General features: G+C 56.0%; 1 protein-coding gene across 1 annotated transcript in view; it reads right to left on the reverse strand.

The window, feature by feature from the left end:
• The window catches only part of LOC113609496 (cadherin-4-like), a 541,650-nt gene that overhangs the window by 50,797 nt on the left and 471,066 nt on the right, over positions 1 to 19,787 (reverse strand). Inside the window, exons 5-6 of the mRNA XM_027086809.1 lie at positions 9,931 to 10,086; positions 4,861 to 5,005 (exon numbers count right to left, since the gene is read on the reverse strand). Coding sequence (XP_026942610.1) covers positions 4,861 to 5,005; positions 9,931 to 10,086 — 301 coding nt within the window. The remainder of the gene's footprint in view (positions 1 to 4,860; positions 5,006 to 9,930; positions 10,087 to 19,787) is intronic.

A 19,787-nucleotide genomic window follows, 5' to 3' on the forward strand; every position in this document is an offset into this window, starting at 1 on the left:
CAAAGCCTACAGCATCTTCAGGACCCAGGCCCTGGGAAGAGTTCTCAATACTCAAGCCCAATCCATCGACGGAAAGTGGAAAACTGGACTGCGTCAAAATGAAAATCTCTTGCTCCTAAAGGATGCCATGAAGAGGGTGAAAACACAGCCCCAGAGGGGGAGAAAATACCTGCAAACTACATGTCCGACAAAGGGCTTGTATCTCGAATAAGTAAAGAATTCTCAAAACTCAGTGATTAAAAAAGCAAACTATTTAGAAAATGGACAAGAGACATGAAGAGCCATCTCATCGAGGATGTGCGGATGGCAGACAAACAGAATGAGATCTCCAAGGCCGCCAGCCACCAGGGAAATAGAAATGAAAACCGCCTTGAGATACCGCTACCCCGCTCTGAACAGCTAAAGCAACACGACACCACCAAGTGCTGGCGAGGACGTGGAGAAGCCGGGCCACCCACGTGGTGGGACAGACGACGGCACCGTCACTCCAGAAGAGCACGTGGCCATCCCTCGCAGAGCTGAACCCCTGTTCCCTGTGCCACCCAGTGACTGCGTTCTTGGGTATCTGTCCCAGAGAAATGAAAACTTACATTCACGCAAAAGTCTGTATGGGGCTGAAAGATCTTGGAGGTTTACTATGGCCCCAAACTAGGAACAACCCAAATGCCCTTCAAAGGGTGAACAAGGGCAACACATCCACACCGCAGACTTCTCAGCAATGAAGAGAAATGAACTTTGGACACACACCACTTGGATGACTATCTAGAGAACTATGCTCAGTGGAAAAAGCCAGTCTCCTAAGGTAACACACCATTATGATTCCATTTATATGAACGTCTTAAAATGACAAAATCGTAGAGACAAATGAGAGCAATGATTGCAAGGGTTAGGGATGGCGGGTGGGTGGGGAGACGGCTGTGGCTCTGAAAGGGCAGCTTGAGGGTCCTCGTGACGGAACCATTAGCGTCTTGACCATGGAGGTCATGAGAATCAGCACACGTGATAAAACCGCATGCACATGGAGATGCGCGCACACGCACACACACACAACGCACACGCATGCAGGCAAGACTGCTGAAGTCTGAGTGAGGGCCAGGGCTTGCACCAATGTCACATCCTGGTGTGACCCTGCACGGCAGCTCTGCAAGATGTTAACCACCGGGATAAACTGGGTGAAGGATCTGTGGGGTATCTCTGTACCATTTCTTAGAACTGCATGTGTATCCACAACTATGTCAAAATAAAAAGATTTCTTAAAAAGACATTTCTTCCAATGAGACCCCATGGGAAGCACATCTAGGAGTCCATGGGGTGGCAATACCTGGGGAGCTGGCTCAAGTCTGTACACAGCCTGGCCCGCCTGCCTCCTGCCCACCAGGGGCCTGAGATACGTCTGTGGACCCCAGGCCCCAGCGGGCACCAGGCCACAGTCCTCTTGAGCCTCCTCACGTCTCACTTCAGTGGGACCCTTCTTCTTGGGAACCCTAATTTTGGTTCCACTTTCTGGTGAACTTGAAATCAATGAAACTCCAATTCTTTAAGGAAAACATCCCTATTACAGATAGATAATTCTTATAAATTATTACGAATCTGAACTTATGAGCTCAGAGTCAATTTCAAAGCCAGGGAGAGAGGCCCTGGCAGAAACGACCGCTTACTTAAGACCCATTTTGCTGCACAGGGACGCACATCAGTTACCCTCCCATCGTGACAGAGGGAGCGCATGGAAACAGCGAATGTGCTCGTCCTGTGTGCAAAAACAGTCGCCCCTGCAGATGCAGCGTTTGCCCGGGGGTGTGGGATGGTCACCTCAAGGGGGTGGGCAAGGCAGATTGGGGGGACACAGTACAGGGTGGGTGTCAAGGCGGGGCTCTGCAGACACGGCAGAGTTTGGAAAGGCAGGGGTGACGTGTACACAGGGAGCAAAGCTCCCGCGGTGAGACGTTCAAAGCGGGGTCAGCGGACATGCTTCCCTTTCTGCTCTCATCTGGAGCATGGCATGGAGTCTCCAAGGGGCTTGGTGGCCCCTGGCCAGTTCCATCCAGGATTTGGGACAATGAGACCAGGAGGGGACAGATGCTCCCGGGGGAGGGGAGGGACTGCTGCTGTGAGCACCAGCTTCAGGGGCCCCGTCTGGGTGGGGACCCAACACGGCAGCCACTACCCACACGTGGCACGTGGCTATTTGTATTAAATACAAGGAGAAACTTAGCTTCTCAGTTGTAGGAGCCACAGTCGTGTGTGAGCCCCTTCAGCCCAGCAAAGCCAGAGAGGAGTCATAAAACCGAGGGGCCCGGGGCCGGGAGAAGGACGTGGGGGGATGTGGGATCGGCCTGGGATCTGGCCCCAGCTGGCTTGCTGATGTCCCCATGTGAACTTCCCAAACCTTAGAAGGTTCCTATCCAGCTGAGTCAATGCTGAACACACATTCCTATTTGTTTTCCATTAGAACGTGCATCTGAAACCCTTCATTAGCCTATCATTCCAGAAAATAATGACTAACTTCTGGCGGTAGTTTTTCCTTATCCCACAAAGGCACTGTGTAAAACCCTTCCATTATTGTAATTTACTGGCGTAAGGGAAGAAACTGGAGAGACTATTTCCAAGTCCCCGGGAGTCTCCTGCCCCGAGGATGCCGTGCCCGCTTTGTCTGGACATCAGGGTGAGCGAGGGCATCAAGCCGGGTGCAACGGGGCACCGTGCAGCTCCATCCCTGGCTCTGCACAAGGAGGCACCTCACCGGTCCCCTCTGAGGGTTGTTCCGGGAACAGAGGTGCAGCTGGGAGCCCCCAGGGGCTTCGAAAGTCAGCCAACATTTAGTGCAAAAGGTCCCAGAAAGGCTCAAAGTGTCTGGGGAATCAAGGACCAGTCAGGGACAACACCAGCCCTCAGCCTGCCCAGGCCACACCCAGCTATCCGAGGATGCTCCTATCAGGATTTCGAGGGGGCGACAGAATAATTTGCTGCTTTTGTTATCCTAATGAGTAAAGGCAGTTATGCATTTGGGAAAACTGTCTCTATCGATCTATTTGAAAGTAAGATGCGGGAGACTTGATTTGTGACATCCAGGCAGCTTTACAGAGCGTCCTGGGTCTTGGGGAGAGAGGACCCGCCGCTTCTGTTAACGAGAAAGCCCCTTCCCCTGCTCCAGCGGGGGCTGGAGCAGGACCACTGGGGACCCTCACTCACACTCACTCCCCACCCTGATCCTTAAAGAGCTGGCTGTTGGCAGCCCTCATCTGTTTCCTTTGGCTGCTGGTAGCTAATATGGCCACCCGCCGCCTGCCCCTGCCCCTCAGGGGCCTGCAGGGCCCAGCTGCCCAGGGCTCCTGCAGAAATAATGTCATATCCCGTTCCCTTTGCTGACACCAGGCTGGCCCGAGCGTCCCAATTCCGAGAGTCAATCAATCATAAACGCAATCCACCTTGTTGCAGCAGCAGCCCCGAGACGGAGCCAGGGGAGAAGGGTCGATAAATGTTTGCTTTTGCGGGCCCCGCCTCCCCCCAAGCCGGACGCCCACTGACCCCTCCTCAGAGGCCCGGGAAGCTGGCCTCAGGTTGCCCGGCACCACAGACCTTCCCCAGAGCCGGGAAGTTTTCCCAGGATGGGTGCCCGCCGGGGAGCCAGGGAGGGGCAGCCTCTAAGATGCACTTGACGGTTACACGTGACGGTTACACGACGTTCAGATCAACAAGCAAGACCCTTTACTCTAAGTATGTTCCCGATACTCCTGCATAAAAATGATCCCTTGTTTCTCTGAAGTTCAAATGTAACCCGAGTCCTATATTTTAGCAGTAACTTCTGGCAGCCCCAGCAGGGACCTCAGCAGTGGTGCTTGACTCAGCTCCCCACTCGACCTGAGCTGAGCAGTTGTCCCAAGGACAACCCCGCCCCCAATCAGGAGACAGCGGGGCTGTGGTTCTCAAACGGAAGCAAGTGCAGAATCACCTGGGAGCCCGGCTGCTGGCCCCGGGGCCCCATCTGCAGAGTCTGAATCAGCAGGTGCGGCCACAAGCGATGCATCTGTGACGTGTTCCCAGCGGATGCTGCAGGTCCCTGAGCGGGGGTCCCAGCATCGGCTGGGGCTTCCCCCCACACCCACACCAAGGGGCCGGGGCGGCTTCCTCCACCTCCCCAGGCCCTGAGTCTAAAGGGGAGAGGGGGGTGCCCACTTCCTGGTCATTATGTCACCCAGAGGCCAGATGCTATAAAGTGGCCGTTACCATTTATGCTGGGCAGGAGCCCACGGGAAGACAGGCTCTGGGTCAGCTCTGAGCGGAACCAAGGCCTCAGGCACTCAGCTCACCTCCTCGGGCTGGGGAGTCGGCCCTCTCACGGGCTTCCTGTTGTGCTTGGAATCAAACCCCAAGGGTGCCCAGGAGGCCTCAGGTGGCCGGCCTGCTCTCTGACCTGCCCCAGGACCTTTGCACATGCTCTTTCCACCCCGAGTTCCCTCCCAGCCCTTCTCTCAGTGCTGTTCCTCATCACGCATCAGCTCTTGGACCACAGGGCGCCTCCGCAGAGGGACCTTCCCTGATCTACAGCCGGCCCCATGACCCAGTGCCCCGTGGGTTTCCTTCTGAGCCTAATCATCACTGCAATAGCTTCATTCCCTGTTTTTGCTCTTTTGTCTGTGGCCCTCTGGACCGTGAGGTCTGTGGAGCAGGGACCCCGCTCCCCAGCGCGTGCAGTAGGTACTCGCAAACACCCGCTAAAATAAACGCGTCAGCGACGAGTCCCACGGTGCCCCCGCGGCGGCGGGGGCTGCGTGGCCCTCCCCTAGCGTGGGGGCCCTCCCCTAGCGTGGAGGCCCTCCCCTAGCGTGGGGCCCCCGCCCGCCCTCGGGGCCCGGGGCTCACCTGGCCTGGAGCCTTCGTCCACGGAGCCGTTGTACAGCTGGCTGAGGAACTCGGGGCGGTTGTCGTTCATGTCAATCACGTAGATGTACAGGTCGATGGGGTTCTCCACCTTGTTGCCATTCATGTCCACGGCGTGGGCTCGGAGCTGGAAAGCAGCACACGCCATCAGGGCCGGCGGCCGCCCAGCGGGGACACACCTGCCCGGCCGCCTAAGAACAGCCGAAAGCAGCTTCCTTGGACCCACAGCACTGGGACGGTGGTGACGTAACAGCTCCGGGCCCCCCGAGGGGCAGCCCGGGGACACGTCATGAGCCTCGGCTCTCTGTGGAAATGGGGAAGGGTCCCGAGAGGGCAAAACCGGGTGTCCCATGGGAGCCTGACTGACCCGAGGGCCCACGCCGATGCCCACCCAGGACCCACGCAGACCGTCCCCACGCTATTGCCCATGAGGGTTCACGTCCACCTAGAGTAGCTACACAAAGGCCACAACCAGGGCCGGGGGCTTAGACTCCTGCTGCTGAGAGGTCAGGCCTGGGAGAGACGCATGGGGGCCTTGAACTTGGGGGTCCACTGTGAGGCCACCCTGCTGCCCATTCACACCCCGGCTTATCTGTTCTTGGGGCAGCAAAGCGGAAACGGGTCCAGGGGCCCTGGGGTGGAAGCCCCCACTCTGCTGGGGAAGGGGCTCCAGGGAACTGCATCTGGGAACGACTTGAAGGTACAAAGGGAAGAGACCCCCTCAGCTCGGCCTGCAGCGTCCAGAGGGGCTGCTCAGACTCACCCCTTCACTTCTGGATTTTTTTCTTTTATTCACTCATTCACTCATTAATTCATTCCCTCAGTCAATATCTATCGAGGGCCCATCTGTGCCAGGCACTGGGCTGCACCCTAGACTATGGCTCAGTGAGACACGGGGCTGCCCTGAGGCTTCTCGTGTAGGAGGGAGATGGACCCTGAGAAGGAAAGGAAGCAGTACAGAACGCGTGTGACCACAGCGACCCGCTGGGGTGGGGAGGAGGCCAGGCAGAGGAGATGACGTTGGAGCTGAGCCCTGGACAAGGGGCCAAGAGGACAGCAAGTGTGGAGGCCTCCGTGGGGCACGCAGAGTGGCTGAGCTCTGCAGGCAGCAGCGGGGGCTGGAGCAGGACCACTGGGGACCCGGGATTTAGACGGGAAAACCAAGTCTTGGCGAGTGGAAGGGACCTGCCTGGGGTCTCTCCAGCCAGAGCTGTGACTGGCACACAGCCATGTCCCGGACCCCATCTCTCTGTGGAAATCACGTTACCCTCCAAGCCGGACACACCAGACCTCAGGGTCTTTACACCAAGACAGTGCCAAGCCAAGGGTGGCCAGAAGAGCCTGTGCTCCAGGCCTCCGGGGGAGGGGTCTCTGAGCAGGGGCCCCACCCACAGTTGTCCACGCCACCCCCTCGGTGCCCTGCACCCTGTGCTCTGCCAGCCTCAGGGGAGAGGCAGCGGTGCCCATCCTTGCCTGCAGGAGGGGCCTTGTGCTAACTGCAGTACGCCAGCCCCAGCCCGACAGCCCTGGGTGGAATTTTACCCTTGAAACAGTGTGTTTAGTGGGGAGCTCCAGGCTGGCTTCACAGACCAGGTGATCTGAGTCATCAGAAGGGGACAAATGAGCGCTGATTCCCGGGACCCGCAGCCCGCTAAGTGGTGTGGCTGCCCCCTTGCAGAGAGGCTTGAAGTATCGTGTTTAAACGTCTCAGGATGCTGTGCGGTTGCTTCCACTAGCCACCCGCCCCAGCCGCCGTCAGTCCCCAGTCCCGGGAGCCCCGGTCTGCACCTGCCCTGCTGCGGAAGTCCTTCCCGCGGGCCACCAGGCCATCCTTCATCTTGTCAAGTGCAGCCAGGCGATAAGGCACTGAGCCAAAGGCTGAGAAGACTTTTAAAAAGGGTAATTCTGAGCTAAACTTAAAGTTATCTTCTACCTAAAGTGACACCGCCGCTTGGGCCGCTACCTTCAGCAGCAGGAGCACCCCGAGTGGAGCCAATGACAGAAAGTGGCTGGTGCGCTTCTCCTCGCCCACAGCCCCCAAGCTTAAATAACGTTCGATGGTGTCCGCTGGAAATCTCTAAGAGCGCCCCCAGCCCCGTCCATCTCTCAGGCTGCGCACACAGCCGCCGGCTGGGGGACGGGGGTCTGTCTTGGTGGTGGAGACAAGAAACGTCCTGCGACTTGCGAATCTGAGCATCGCACGCCAAGCGAATTCCCGTGATGCACTGTGGGTGCCTGCGGACCGTGTGCGGGACCCTGTTCTCTCCCCTTCCAGGTGCTCGCTCTTCGTGTCTTAATCGTGAGCCATTGGTTTCTTCCTGGGGCATGAGACCCGGAACATTCTATGTCCGGAACATTCTATGTGGGCCCTGGAAGGGGCCTCACGTGGACTCTGGAGGCTGTCTTCCATCACCACCAGCCTCTGGCTCTCGCTGCGCCCTGGCTCGGGCTGGGGGTGCCCCCAGAACTCTACACGCACTGCCTTACCTCAGAGCTCCCAAGAACCCATGAGCTGGGTGCTGTCCGATCCCTATTTTAGAGATGGGGAAACGGAGGCGCAGGAAGATTAGCGAACTTGCCCAAGATGACGGTATGCGGGAGAATCCGATAGCAAGCCCTCTTACGGAGTCCTGAGAGAACCTTCTGGGGAGTCACCTTGCAGGGTAGTGACAGCTCGTCTGTCTCGTGTTGGTGGGCCGCCACGCGGTCGTCTCATGCTGACCCGTGTCCAGTTTACCAGCTCCCTCTCAGGTGGGAGGTCATCCCACCCACTCCACAGGCAAAGGTGCCGGTGGAACTGGGGTCGGGGGGGAGCAGGGAGGATTCTAAAAGGGCCGCAAGGATGTGGGGCACTGGTCTCAGGAGTGAGGGCAACGGGGCTCACCCCGTGATCAGGTCAGTCATGTGGCGGGCTTGGCTTCAGTGGCAGGGAGACTGTCTGGGTGGACAGAGGTAGCCTCGTGGCCTCTAACATCAGAGCACTTTTCCTGGCCAGCGGCAGGCGAGAGCGTGAGAGACTTGTAGCGCCATCAGGGGGTGGGAGCGGCCCCTGGCCAACAGCCGCAAGGAACTGGGGGCCTGTCTGCCTCCAGCGCTTCCCCTCAGTCTCTCAGTCAGCACGGACTCGTTGGCAGGCGAGGGGAGCTGACCTTGACCTGGAGCCATGCCGTGAGCACTGTGGCGGCAGCACACAGCCCCCGTGGGGCGCCAACAGTCACGTTGAGTCGGTGTGTTTCCTGCCGCGAGGCTGGCTGAACACGTGTTGGCTGGATTGTCTCGCTGGTTCTGTGCACCCACCGTGGCGGTTAACGGTGGGCCGGGAACTCGGGAGACCCCAGACCACTGCCAGTCGGGTCTCCTTTCCCCAGACCTGGCTCCTGCCTTCCCAGCAGCGGGTCTGGGGGGTGCGGAAGGGGGCTCAGGGAGGCGTGTGGTGTCCTCGGCATCGAGCAGCTCTCGGAGTGCCCGGAGCTGGGGATCCTCAGGAATGGGCGTAACGCTGGGTGCAGCTCTGGGCCGCTTGCGCCAAGGCGCAGATGGGGCCCTGGAGGCCCAGACAACCACAAGGTGGGGTCCTCAAGCTTCGGCCTTCCTGTCAATCCCACCTCAAAGGGGGCCACGAGCCTCATGGCCTTGTGTGACCCGCACAGTCACACGGGCCCTGTGTTCAGAAGGGCCTGCGTGTGGTTTAATGCTCTGCCGTCACTGTCTTAAAATCCTTAGTAAGCTCGGAGGGGCCCCTGTTTCATTTTGTGTCGGACCCGGAAATTTTGTAGCCGTCCTGAACATAGGGAAGTAATCCACTGAGAGAGGATACCCTCGTGGCTCAGAGGGGACTGCCCGCCCCCCAGGATGGGCTCCCGCAGGTGCACCTGCTTCGGACATCAGGAGTCCCTCAGGGGAGGCCACCGTTGCCAGTGGCAGAATCAGCCTCCTCCCACCCACTCCCTCCCTTCTGCGAATGGGCTGTGAGCGTCCCCCAAGGGCTGGGCTCTGGTCTCGGGCCAGGGGATGTGGTGTGGACAAGCCTGACGGCTCCCTGCCCGCGTGGAGTCTTCCTTCTGGTCCAGGAGGTGGACAATTAACCCGAAACGAATAACCAGCAAACACGAGGCGCAGCAGAGCCTGTGGCCACACTTAGCACCTCGGGCTGGAGCCAAGCGAGCTCAGAGCCGGTCAGCAGGACGACACGGGCAGAAGGTTGTGAAGTCCATCCTCTCACGTGAACGTCTTTGTTTGTAAATTACAATCCAGGAACTGGGAGCTCCGACGTCTTGACGATAACCCCAAAGGCAGCCTTACCAGGGGCTGGGCTCCGTCCTAAATGCCTCATGTGTGGTCACCCGTGAGTCCTCGCAACGACACGCTGATGCAGCCTGGTCATCCACCCCCTTCGCAGGAGAAAGCACCGAGGCCGGAGAGGTTAAGTGCCCAGGTCTCACCTGCTGGGGGCGGGGCTCCAGCCTGTGTGACGCCCGCAGGTGCAGACCCTCATCCTGCAAACAAGGATGCAGAGCCCGGAGAGGGGCCTGGCACCAGGGCCGAGGGCCACTCCCACGGGCCACCAGGCTGTGAGGCCAAGGAGGAAACGGGTGGACAGTCCCTTTCAGCTGAACCCTGAAGTCTCCACTTTCTCCTCCTTTCTCCCTCTCCACGCACAGCTCCGAGATGCAAACAGCAGTGCTGGCTTCAGAGCTGCCTTTCCGCTCTCAGGGAGGCAGGAACAGAAGGGCTGCAGGATGCATGTCTGGCCATCACAGAGGCCGGGGATGGCACAGCAGCCTCTCGACCTCCCCGCCGACCATCAGAGCTCCTGGCAGGTCACGTGGATCCACGTCTTCCAGGTGGATCCAGTTCTACCAGTCGCTCCCCCAGTGTGTCCCAGACCCTCCCAGCATCACCCGGGAACGTGTTACAAGTGCAAATTCTCGGCCCACCCAGCCCCATGAAACAGACACTCTGGGGCGGTGCCCCGCACGCCCCTGGGCTTTTCTGATACAGACTTGGGTTTGCCCTCCCCCCGCTCAGGGACCTGAGGCCATGGACACTCACGTGGTAGGAGGCTCGCTCCTCCCGGTCCATGGGCCGTGTGACATACATCCGGCCAGACATGGAGTCGATGCTGAAGACCTCCACCGGGGGCTGGTCGGCGCCCACGCCCGTGATGCTGTAGCGGATGGGGATGTCGCTGTCTTTGTCGGACCGGATCTGGAAGGAGGAGCAGGTGGAGGGGAGGGTCAGGCGGCAGTGTGAGCAGGGCCACGTTCAGCCCACCTGCTGGCCACACACGTGGCCTCTCCCAGGTGCATCTGGGGCCACAGCCAATGCTTCGTCCACTCTGGGGACCGGAAGGGCAAGCAGAGGCCAGGGGTTTACTGAGAGCTACCGCTGCACATCTGGTGGCCCACCAGGTGACAGGGGAGGACAGGACACAATATTCCAAGAGGAAAGGGTGTGCAGCGAGCATGGCAGAGCCAATGACACCGACGGGAGAGCCTGCAAATGATGGTTTGAAGTGGCTGAGGACCCAGTGCAAACACCCAGCACAGCAAACCTCGACAAAGACGAGGGCAAGGGAACAGCACACTCCGCGGAGGTCTGAGGGCAAAAGGTCGGGGCCAATACGCTTGTGCCCCCGAGCTGTCATCCGTGTAGGAGGGAACAGATATTTCTGGATGCGCAAAGATGCAGAAAATGTCCTGTGTTCTAGCGCCTTTGACAGAGGCCCTGAGGGGTGGGTCACAGCCAGGATCTCAAGAACGGGGGCTGCGACAGAAACGGCCCACGACCAGTATTTAGATACAGAAACTTAACTCTGAAAATTGCTGTCAATGTGGTTTTATGGAGCTGAGTACAAGCACACAAAGTTTTTTTTTTTAATAACAGAAACTGTATATTGTTGAAAAAACAATTTAATAATGCTTATCTGGGCCCCAAATCCAAAGTAAGTTAGCAAAGCCTGAGAGCTGGGGGAAGAAACGGAAAGAACAGAGAAAAATGCACGATTCTGTGTTTTCTGTGGGGTGGGGTGGGGCTACACAGAAACAACATGTCACTTCTGACCAGATCATGAGACAAACATACGTCTTTGGGACACATAAAGGACACCAGCAGAATTAAACAAAGACGTATGTCTTTCATTTAGATGAAGCAAAGACTCTTGTCACATAAAGGGCAGTTAATAATCATAGACACCGTGAAACACTTGTCCGAAAGTGGGAAACTATAAACAAGCCACAAGGATGTGAAAGGAATAACTGACGGGGTCAAATTAAGATTAGCATAAAACTCTGAACACACCTTCAGAAAACACAACTTTTAAAAATCAAAGCCCAGGGCACCATGGCAACATTTTATAATCAAATGGACCACAACGAAAACCTCAAATTGCACAAAGCAAAACTGACCAGGACATTTTATTAGAATAATGCAATTAAAATTTAACGATAATTTTAAAGAGACATTTTAGAAAACATTCTGAAGTAACCACAGGTTAAGGAATCAGAACTACATTTAGAGGTGATTTAAAAACAGTAAAATGACAAGAAGACGATTACACAGTGAAACCCAAGGAATCTGGCCAGAGACTGAATCAGAGCAAACCCTCAACTTCAAATGTTTTCATCATTAAAGTAGAATTACAGTGAATGAACTGAGCATTTAGCTCCAGAAAGAAAGGAATGACAAAGCAGGAAGTGGCAAACACCCAATAACTGATTAAGACGAATGCAGAAATTTCTAAATCTGAAAACAGAAAAATTGGAAGAACTGATAAATAGAGTCAAGAGCTGTACTTTGGAGAAAAACCCACAAGAAAATAGATGTACCTTTGGCAAATTTAAGAGAAAAAACTAGGACTTAAAAGCACATTTTATTCTTTATATTTTATGTTAGCCAAGTCGAAAATCTTGACGAAACTGTTTATTTTTTGAGAAAATATAAAATTTCAAACTCAGCTAGAAAGAAGAGCAAACGTGAAGAGACCACTATTTCTTTAGGAAATTCCTCCGCAAAGGGCTCCAGGGTCAGGTGAGCTTACCTAGGAGGTGTTTGAAAGTTTTCCAGAGCAGAGGACACAAGAGAAAAAGCAATCCCCCTGGCTTTACAAATCCTCCTTGGATACCATTCTCCTCCTGAGAGCACAAAGTAAGGTAACTGCAAACCAATCCCACACAGAGACGGAGATGTTACGGTCAGAACAGAAATACCAGCAGGTGGGGTTCAACCTGCACTAGAGCCGCCATCATCACATCCAAACGGGAGGGCTCAGGTGTGACCTGAGAGTCCTTGTTAGAAGCTCCAGCAGGGCAAACCTCCACGGAGCCTGTACGGTCCTGTTTCTGCTACACTTTTGTAAACGGTCAGGCCACGTTAAATGAGACCAGATTTATTTTGCAAACAAATCGGTCTTATCATGATTACCTTTGGTAGGAATGTGGCTGACTGTAGAGAGGAAACTTAGGTCTTGGTAGAAAGCTGTACATTGAGATTCTGGTCCTGCTTGTTGTCTTTGAGGTTTTATTTTCTACCTGAAACTGGACTGGATCCGCGTTCTTCTAGTTTCCTCAAATATCTGGCCGCGCTTCTCCAAACCAACGTTTCTAATGTTCTCCTGCCTGCCCCTGCCCTCCCCTTTTGGTCACGCCTCACAGTATGCAAGACCTTGGTTCCCCGAGCAGGGATCGAACCCACGCCCTTGGCAGTGAAAGCGCCTAGTCTTAACCACTGGACCACCAGGGAAGCCCCTTCTCCTGCCTTTCTGACTTGGAATCACTAAGAACAAAACTGCCCTTTCCCCAAAGCCCTGCAAACTAAGGCTGGATGACTGGGTATGAACTTCAGAGAAGCCCCCGAAACAGCTCATGTACCGACAGCCTGCCTGCCTGTTGCCATGCCGACGTTCAGAAAGTTCCCTGGAACATGCAATGACCTCATCAGAGGCAACCACACTGCAGAAGATGCTGTGAGATCACCAACCAGAAATCTTCTCGACTGGCTGCCCCCAGGACTCAGAAACGGGTTTAGAGCCTGTTCCAACCATTGACTTTGTTTTTCTCTCCCTTCCATGGAAATGCCTCATATTACACACCTGACTGTTTGCATCCTGCAGAGCCATCCTGCAACCCTGCCTCCTGAAATGAGCCTACTGCTAACTGAACTGAGAGATGGGTTCAGTGAGACGGAGCAACCCGCCAGCCCAGCTGCTAGGCCGAAACTGCTTGCGGGAGTGTCAAAGGTGGGGATGAAGGTTAGCGAGACGCCACTCCCAAACATGCCGCTGGGTGTAGTGACTGTTCTCAGCTGCAGGCCCTTGAGAACCAGCAGGTATAGGAGGGGTTTTCTCTGAGCTCCCTCATCTGCCTGGAGACAGAGACTCAAAGAGGCTCAGGTGTCACAGATGCCCTCCCCCCACGGTGGGGTTATCACCTGAGAAGGATTATTGCCTCTAGTCTTGGGAGGGGGGCTAGAAGAGACAAGCACACCCAGGCCGACCTCCACACGACCACACCTCCCATCCCTCCTCCAAGGGTCCATCATCTTTCCTACAAGTCACTTCCTCTCCCCTGAGAGGCCTACATTCCCCTCCCCTTTTCCTCTTAGACTTGAATTCTCAGCCATCTTGGGGAGCTACTCATTTTCCCTGGGTCCCCCATGTATGCATGACGCACTCGTGTTAATACACTTCTGCTGCTTGTTCTCTTGTTAATCTTTTATTACGGGGGTCTCAGCCAGGAACTCAGAAGGGGCGAGAGAACTTTACTTTTCCTCCCCCTACACGCCTAAGTGGGATTTATCTCAGAAACTAAGGGTGGCTTTTTCTCGGGCAACTTATTTCTGTAGCACAATCATCATCACAGGCTGGTCTCCACGGAGGCTCCACAGAGATTTGATAATGAACATCCTTTCCAGCTGAACCTGGACCATAGAACAAGCCATTCCCCAGAAAACGCCACTTCCCAGAAAATTCGGTCCAATAGAGGACACCTTTCCTAAACCAGCATTTACTGTTAACACACCAGAGTCGACCCCCCCAGGTCATGAGCGTGGGGGCAGGGACCCCAGCCGCCCCAACGGCCTCTTACCTCCTTCGCGACAGGACGGGGAAGAGAAAATATCAGGAACCGATGGTCCGAAGGAGGCGACGCTTTCACCCCACAGGCATCATGGAGGTCAGCGCGACCTGGTCTGCTTGGGGGCCGACGCGGGCCTCCGAGAGGAGCCACGCGCGCGCACGCACGCACGCACACACACGCACGCGCACGCACTGTCCGCGACGGGCGCCTTCGCTCCGGCTTCCCCAGCTCCGCCCTCCTCCCTCTCCTACCGTCACGTCCGGTTCTCCTGGTCCTTGTCCGCCCTGAGCAAGACCACTTAGAATGGCCGGGCCGGACGACCCCCCACGGACCCCTGGGCCGGGGCACCACCCAACTTCTGCCTGGATTGAGGGGGGCGTGGGAGCCCGTACGGCCCTGCAGAGATTGGGGGCGTGGGGGACACACCGGCCCACGCAGTGTGCTTCCCCACCCCGCCCTCTCCGGGCCAGGCTGCCCGTCCTTCACAGGGAAGTTAGTGATGAAACGGATGAAAAGAACCCGCTACACATTTCAAGATTTTATTTTTTTGCAAAGAAATCTCATTACATCCTGACCGTCGAGCCGCGTTCCCTTAATTCTCGGCGCCTTCTGAAATACGCACAGGATGCCCTGAATTCTCCCACAGTTTACCGTATTAAGAAGAGATACTGTGCAGATGAATTCACCAGATCAGGGGAGAGCAGTTTCCCCTTGATTTGTGTCTGGAAAATGAGAAAAACATCACAGCAGCGTCCGGAAGGACCGTGAATAAAGAGTGGAGGTGGGCATTTCCATCACCCATCTCACTTTTATGATGCCACCGAGAATTATGCTCTTTTGCATTTGTTACTAAAGGACAGAACAGATGGTAAAAGGTTAGTTTAAAGTGATGTCGACATTAAAATAACGTATGGTGCCTGGCCATTGTGTTCGCCAGGGACCTCGCTCGGAGGGCTGGATCCGTCCTTAGGAAAGGCGGGATGAAATGCAGGATTCTGGCAGGCTCTCCCCCAAGGAGAAGGTATTTGCCTAATTTCGAATAAACTTGAAACTTGGAGAAAAGTCACCATGTGTGGTTTTGAATTGCAAACGCCCTGGAGGTTTATTCCCAAAGAATTGAAGGGGAGGAGAATCCCACTGGACCTGCAGAGAAAAACCTGCCTCAGGACAGGCAGAGGCCCAGTCAGCTCAGGGGACACCGTCAGTGCAGGCTGGGCCCCTGGTGTTTCAACAATGTCTTCACTTGGCCCACGTGGCCTGTGCTGTGTGCCAGGCCCCATCACGCTGGACAGACACAGCCCTGCCCTCACGCGGTTCATGGACCAGAGGAATTAGATCTAAAAAAAATGACAGCCTCTCAGTGCAGTATAAAGTGACAATTATAAAATGGGGGAAGAACAGGGTCTGTGAGAGATCCTGATGTAAGGACTTGGGGGGCAAAGAGGATTTTCAAGAATGTCCAGTTAAAATTCAGTGTTTGGCCTTGTCCACCACGGTACATGATTCCTGGACATGTGTGTACATACACACACACAGAAACACGCATACGCACATAAAACAGACATGTAAACACACCCAAACACACACACCTGCACACATACATATAAGCATACACACGTGTGCACATGTGTGCACACGACTGGATCTCCCCTCCTCTTGCTCTAAGTCTCTTGGAAGGCGATGGCTATTCTGCATCTTAATGGCTTTGCCACGCCACTAATAAGGCCTCCCTGACCCTGTCCCCATGTTTTAAAAGATGCTCTCAAAACCCTTAGGACCAAGTTCTTCCACAAGGATGTAATTCTTCAGTGAAGTATTGTAGCGCTTTCTCCTTGTATGATATTAAACCCAGAGACCTTCCCAGGAAAACAGGTTGCAGACTCTCATTTTTGTTACGTTTTGGGAGTTTTGAGCTGCCTGCAGCAGAGGGAGAAGCTCTGAGTCGTGGCAGCAGACGCTTTGCCCCCACCCACCCCGCGCTGGCCAGGACGCAGGCAGGCATATCTACACTTGGCCGTGACTGCGGCCGGCCAGGAGGCTGCGGCCAATTTTCCTTACAATCCGACTCTCACCAGAGCCAGAGTTAAGAGCACTCCTTCACCTTAAATGTACTTGCGGCTTCCCCGCGGCCTCAGCTGGTCCTCACGGCCCTCACGTTGGCCCGCGACGCTGGGGCTTCTAGATTTTCACGCTGACAGAGAATCAGGGTTTTCTCAGGTTTTGTGTCCGTCATCCCGTCTGCTCTGCAGGGACGGCTCACCTGTTCCCCCCCTCCCAACTGTTGAGCACTAACGCTGCCCCACACCCTCCTCTGGGCCCTAGGAACACAAACGTGCTGTCTGTCCCCACGGATGGCAGGTGCAGGCCTGGCACGGTGAACACAGTAGGTACTCAATCTCTCTCTTCCCTGAGCCCCGAGGGAGGAGGCTGAGGGAAGGGGGGGCCCCCGAGGGGGCGGCAGGTGGTCGAAGATCCCAGGTGGGAGGGAGACGGTCCACCCAGCCCTGTGGCTACTGTCTGGGGGCAAAGAAACAGCTGCGAAATAGGGAGGGGGGAGAGAAGAGAGGTGGTCACCCCTCCCCAGGTGAAAACCCGGAGCAAAAGAAGGAGGAGGGGGACCACCCCCAGGTGCCTGCAGAGGCTTCTGGGGGCCCTGGGGGGCTGGGGAGGGAGTCAGAAGGGTTCTGCTCTAGAGACTCAGCGGGAACCCGAGGGGTGTGGTGTCACCTGGCCCCCAGGCCTCCGGCAGGAGAGGAAGGAGGCTTGGGGAGGGGCTGGCCCCCGGGAGGGGTGAGCTGATGGGACCAACAGCAGGACGGCCCGTCCTTGGCCTGCTCTTCACTGTGTTTATCTTGGGCTTCTTTGCCCAAATTAGGGTTTCCCTCCTTACGTGTCCTTATTACGCCTCGAAAGCCTGAAGCTGGCGCCGAGCTCCCCTGTGAAGAGGAGGGTTCCAGGAATCTCCACCCCACACCCCTGCAACTCCTTAAGGGACAATGAAAGGAAAGTCCCAGAATGTCGGCCCCACTGACGATTCGGTCCAGCCCCTTCTGCAGATAGGAGACTGAGGTGCAGAGAGGCTAAGGGTGGACGAAGGTTTCACAAGTAGCCCAGGATCAAGGGCAGAGTTCCCAGGTCTTGTCTCGGTCACGCTGCCTTCTTAGGAAGCTTCGAAGAGTAGAAAGGGAGGGCTTCCCTGGTGGCGCAGTGGTTGAGAGTCCGCCTGCCGATGCAGGGGACGCGGGTTCGTGCCCCGGTCCGGGAAGATCCCACATGCCGCGGAGCGGCTGGGCCCGTGAGCCATGGCCGCTGAGCCTGCGCGTCCGGAGCCTGTGCTCCGCAACGGGAGAGGCCACAGCAGTGAGAGGCCCGCGTACCGCAAAGAAAAAGAGCAGAAAGGGAGGCTGAGGAAATTGTGCCCACTTGTGCAGATGGGAGACTGGGCCCAGGAGGTCTCTGTGTCTCCCCAGGGTCACTCGACCCATGACGGGAATCTCAGACCCCGGGTGTCGCTCTCATTCCAGCTGGTTTTAAAAATACACAGGGCTTGCTGAAGTTCCGTACTTTAAAAAGTCACCGTGGGCTTCCTTGGTGGCGCGGTGGTTGAGAATCTGCCTGCCAATGTAGGGGACACGGGTTCGAGCCCTGGTCTGGGAAGATCCCACATGCCGCGGAGCAACTAGGGCCGTGAGCCACAACTACTGAGCCTGCGCGCCTGGAGCCTGTGTTCCGCAAGAGAGGCCTCAACAGTGAGAGGCCCGCGCACCGCGATGAAGAGTGGCCGCCGCTTGCCGCAACTAGAGAAAGCCCTGGCACAGAAACGAAGACCCAACACAGCCAAAAAAGAAAAAAAAAAAGTCACCGTGGCTCTAAGGCCCAGGACTAGAACGTCACTTTAATTGCTTTTGAAAGTGATCATGAAATTATAACCGAATCCGACGTGACGCAGCAAAGTTTAATTTAAACGCCCTTTGCCATGGCGCTGGGCAAGCAGCGAGATCCGGCCAGAACAAAACTGTTCTCTCAAGTGAACGGGCAAACCCGGGGCTGAGGGTGTCGGGATCCACACGTCCCTCCCCAACGCTTCCTGATTCTTGAGCATTACTTTAAGAGGCTTGACGATGTTTGTATGTCTTGCATTTTACGAAATACTTTCCACGCACAATGAAATTCAGCTTTCAATTATTTTCAACTAGGTTCTTGTAATGAGCAGAAAAACCCAGAATGTGATAGGGAAAGGCATTTGCTGTGTAACATTAACACTATTATACATCACCATTCACAGTTACTTTGAGTTTTATAAATCGTGAAAAAACCCCTCAAAGTCGTATGAATATTAATGAAAGCCATGAATATGTTCTTACAAAATTTGCCTGGTGGGGAAGAGTGAATTAGATGCTTCTCAAAAGTGCCCTTCAGGTTGTACCAAATTAACAAAGACAGGTAGCTACTTAATTCGGGGTAAGGGATGACAGAAGACATTATTGCTGACAGTGGGAACGGGGCAGAGTCCACTCCCGGCTCTCACTCAGGCAGCAGAGGCCCGATTTCCTTCTGGGGGGTCATCGTTCCCCACTGTGAGTGGTCCTGGGGAGCAGTCGGTCAAGACGCCCTGCCCTGCCCTGGGCAACAGGCGGGCCTATGAGCCGAGCTGGCCAATCAGCGTCTCCTCTCAACTGTGGATGCTGAGTCAAGAAAGAGTGGGGGGTGGGAAATATGGCTGGAGCCCCTCCGCTGCAGGGCCATCTCCCTGTCAAGACCCAGGGCCCTGGAGCCACCTGCTGGCCAGCCTTCCCTCCCAGTCCGTCTGCGTGAAGAGGGGTAGCTGCAGTGGGTTCCCCCGTTGCATTCAGTCAAACCTCTGCCTGACCCAGATGTAGTCGGAGGGGCCCTTAACACTGCGTGGGGCAGGGAAGCTCTAACCAGAGGGCAGCGTCCCCGTGGTGCCCAGGCCCCTGCCTATGCCGCCTCCCCACGGAGGCCCACCCGACTTCTCCACCCTAGTGTGCGGTGCGGTTCCCTGCAAGCAGAGCCGGAGATGGGAGTCTTGTGTGAGTGGTCGCCTGGGCAGAGTCTGCAGGAGCTGAGGCAGGAGAGGAGAGATGCGGGCTGGGCTGGGGTCTGGCTTCAGCCCCATCTCCCGGGGGAGCTCTGGAGCCTCCGGGGGAAGAGGTGGCCTCCGTGGGCCAGCCCAGGGTGAGGAGGGTCCGTCCTCTGCTGAGGTTCAGAGCGCCTGCTACACCCTGCCTCACCGTCTCCCCAGCACTTCCATTGCAGCTTTTTCCTGTTTATGCTTTTGTTGACTGCTCTCTTTCTGCCTCCCCCACTGCACTGTCCAGGAGATGCTCAGGAGAGACGGTCACTTGGCTTGCAGCAAAGTTTAATTTAACTCAGCACCCGGCCTCGAGCGGTGTTTAGTCGACACCCGGTACCTGGGCAGCCTCCTGGAAAAGTGAGGGCTCTGAGAAGGAGTCTGGGCAGGTCTGCGGCTTCCCTGGAGATGCCTGAACTTGACAGCTAACGAGGGCTGCTGCTGCACAGAAAGCCAGAGTGGAGACAGATTTCCTTCCAAGGCCCCAGGCTAGGAATACACCTGTCCGTCAGGGAGCAGAGTCTGCGGGAGACACTGCCTCAGCCCGATGGAGGCAGGGATCCGCGGGGCGGATGGCTCTTGTGGGCTGCAGTTCACCCTCAGATCTGCTGCCCACGCTCTGCCTGTTGTCATTTCTGGTCCCCCAAATGAAGAGTCAAGCGTCTCGGCAGGAACGCTGCTTCATTAATACGTAATGTGTGTCCCTGCCCGCCTCTGGAAGGCCCTGCACACAAGTCTCTGAC

Source organism: Aethalodelphis obliquidens, unplaced genomic scaffold (genome assembly GCF_003676395.1).
Source record: "Aethalodelphis obliquidens isolate GAN/ISIS:26980383/991018 unplaced genomic scaffold, ASM367639v1 scaffold57, whole genome shotgun sequence".
NCBI lineage: Eukaryota > Metazoa > Chordata > Mammalia > Artiodactyla > Delphinidae > Aethalodelphis > Aethalodelphis obliquidens.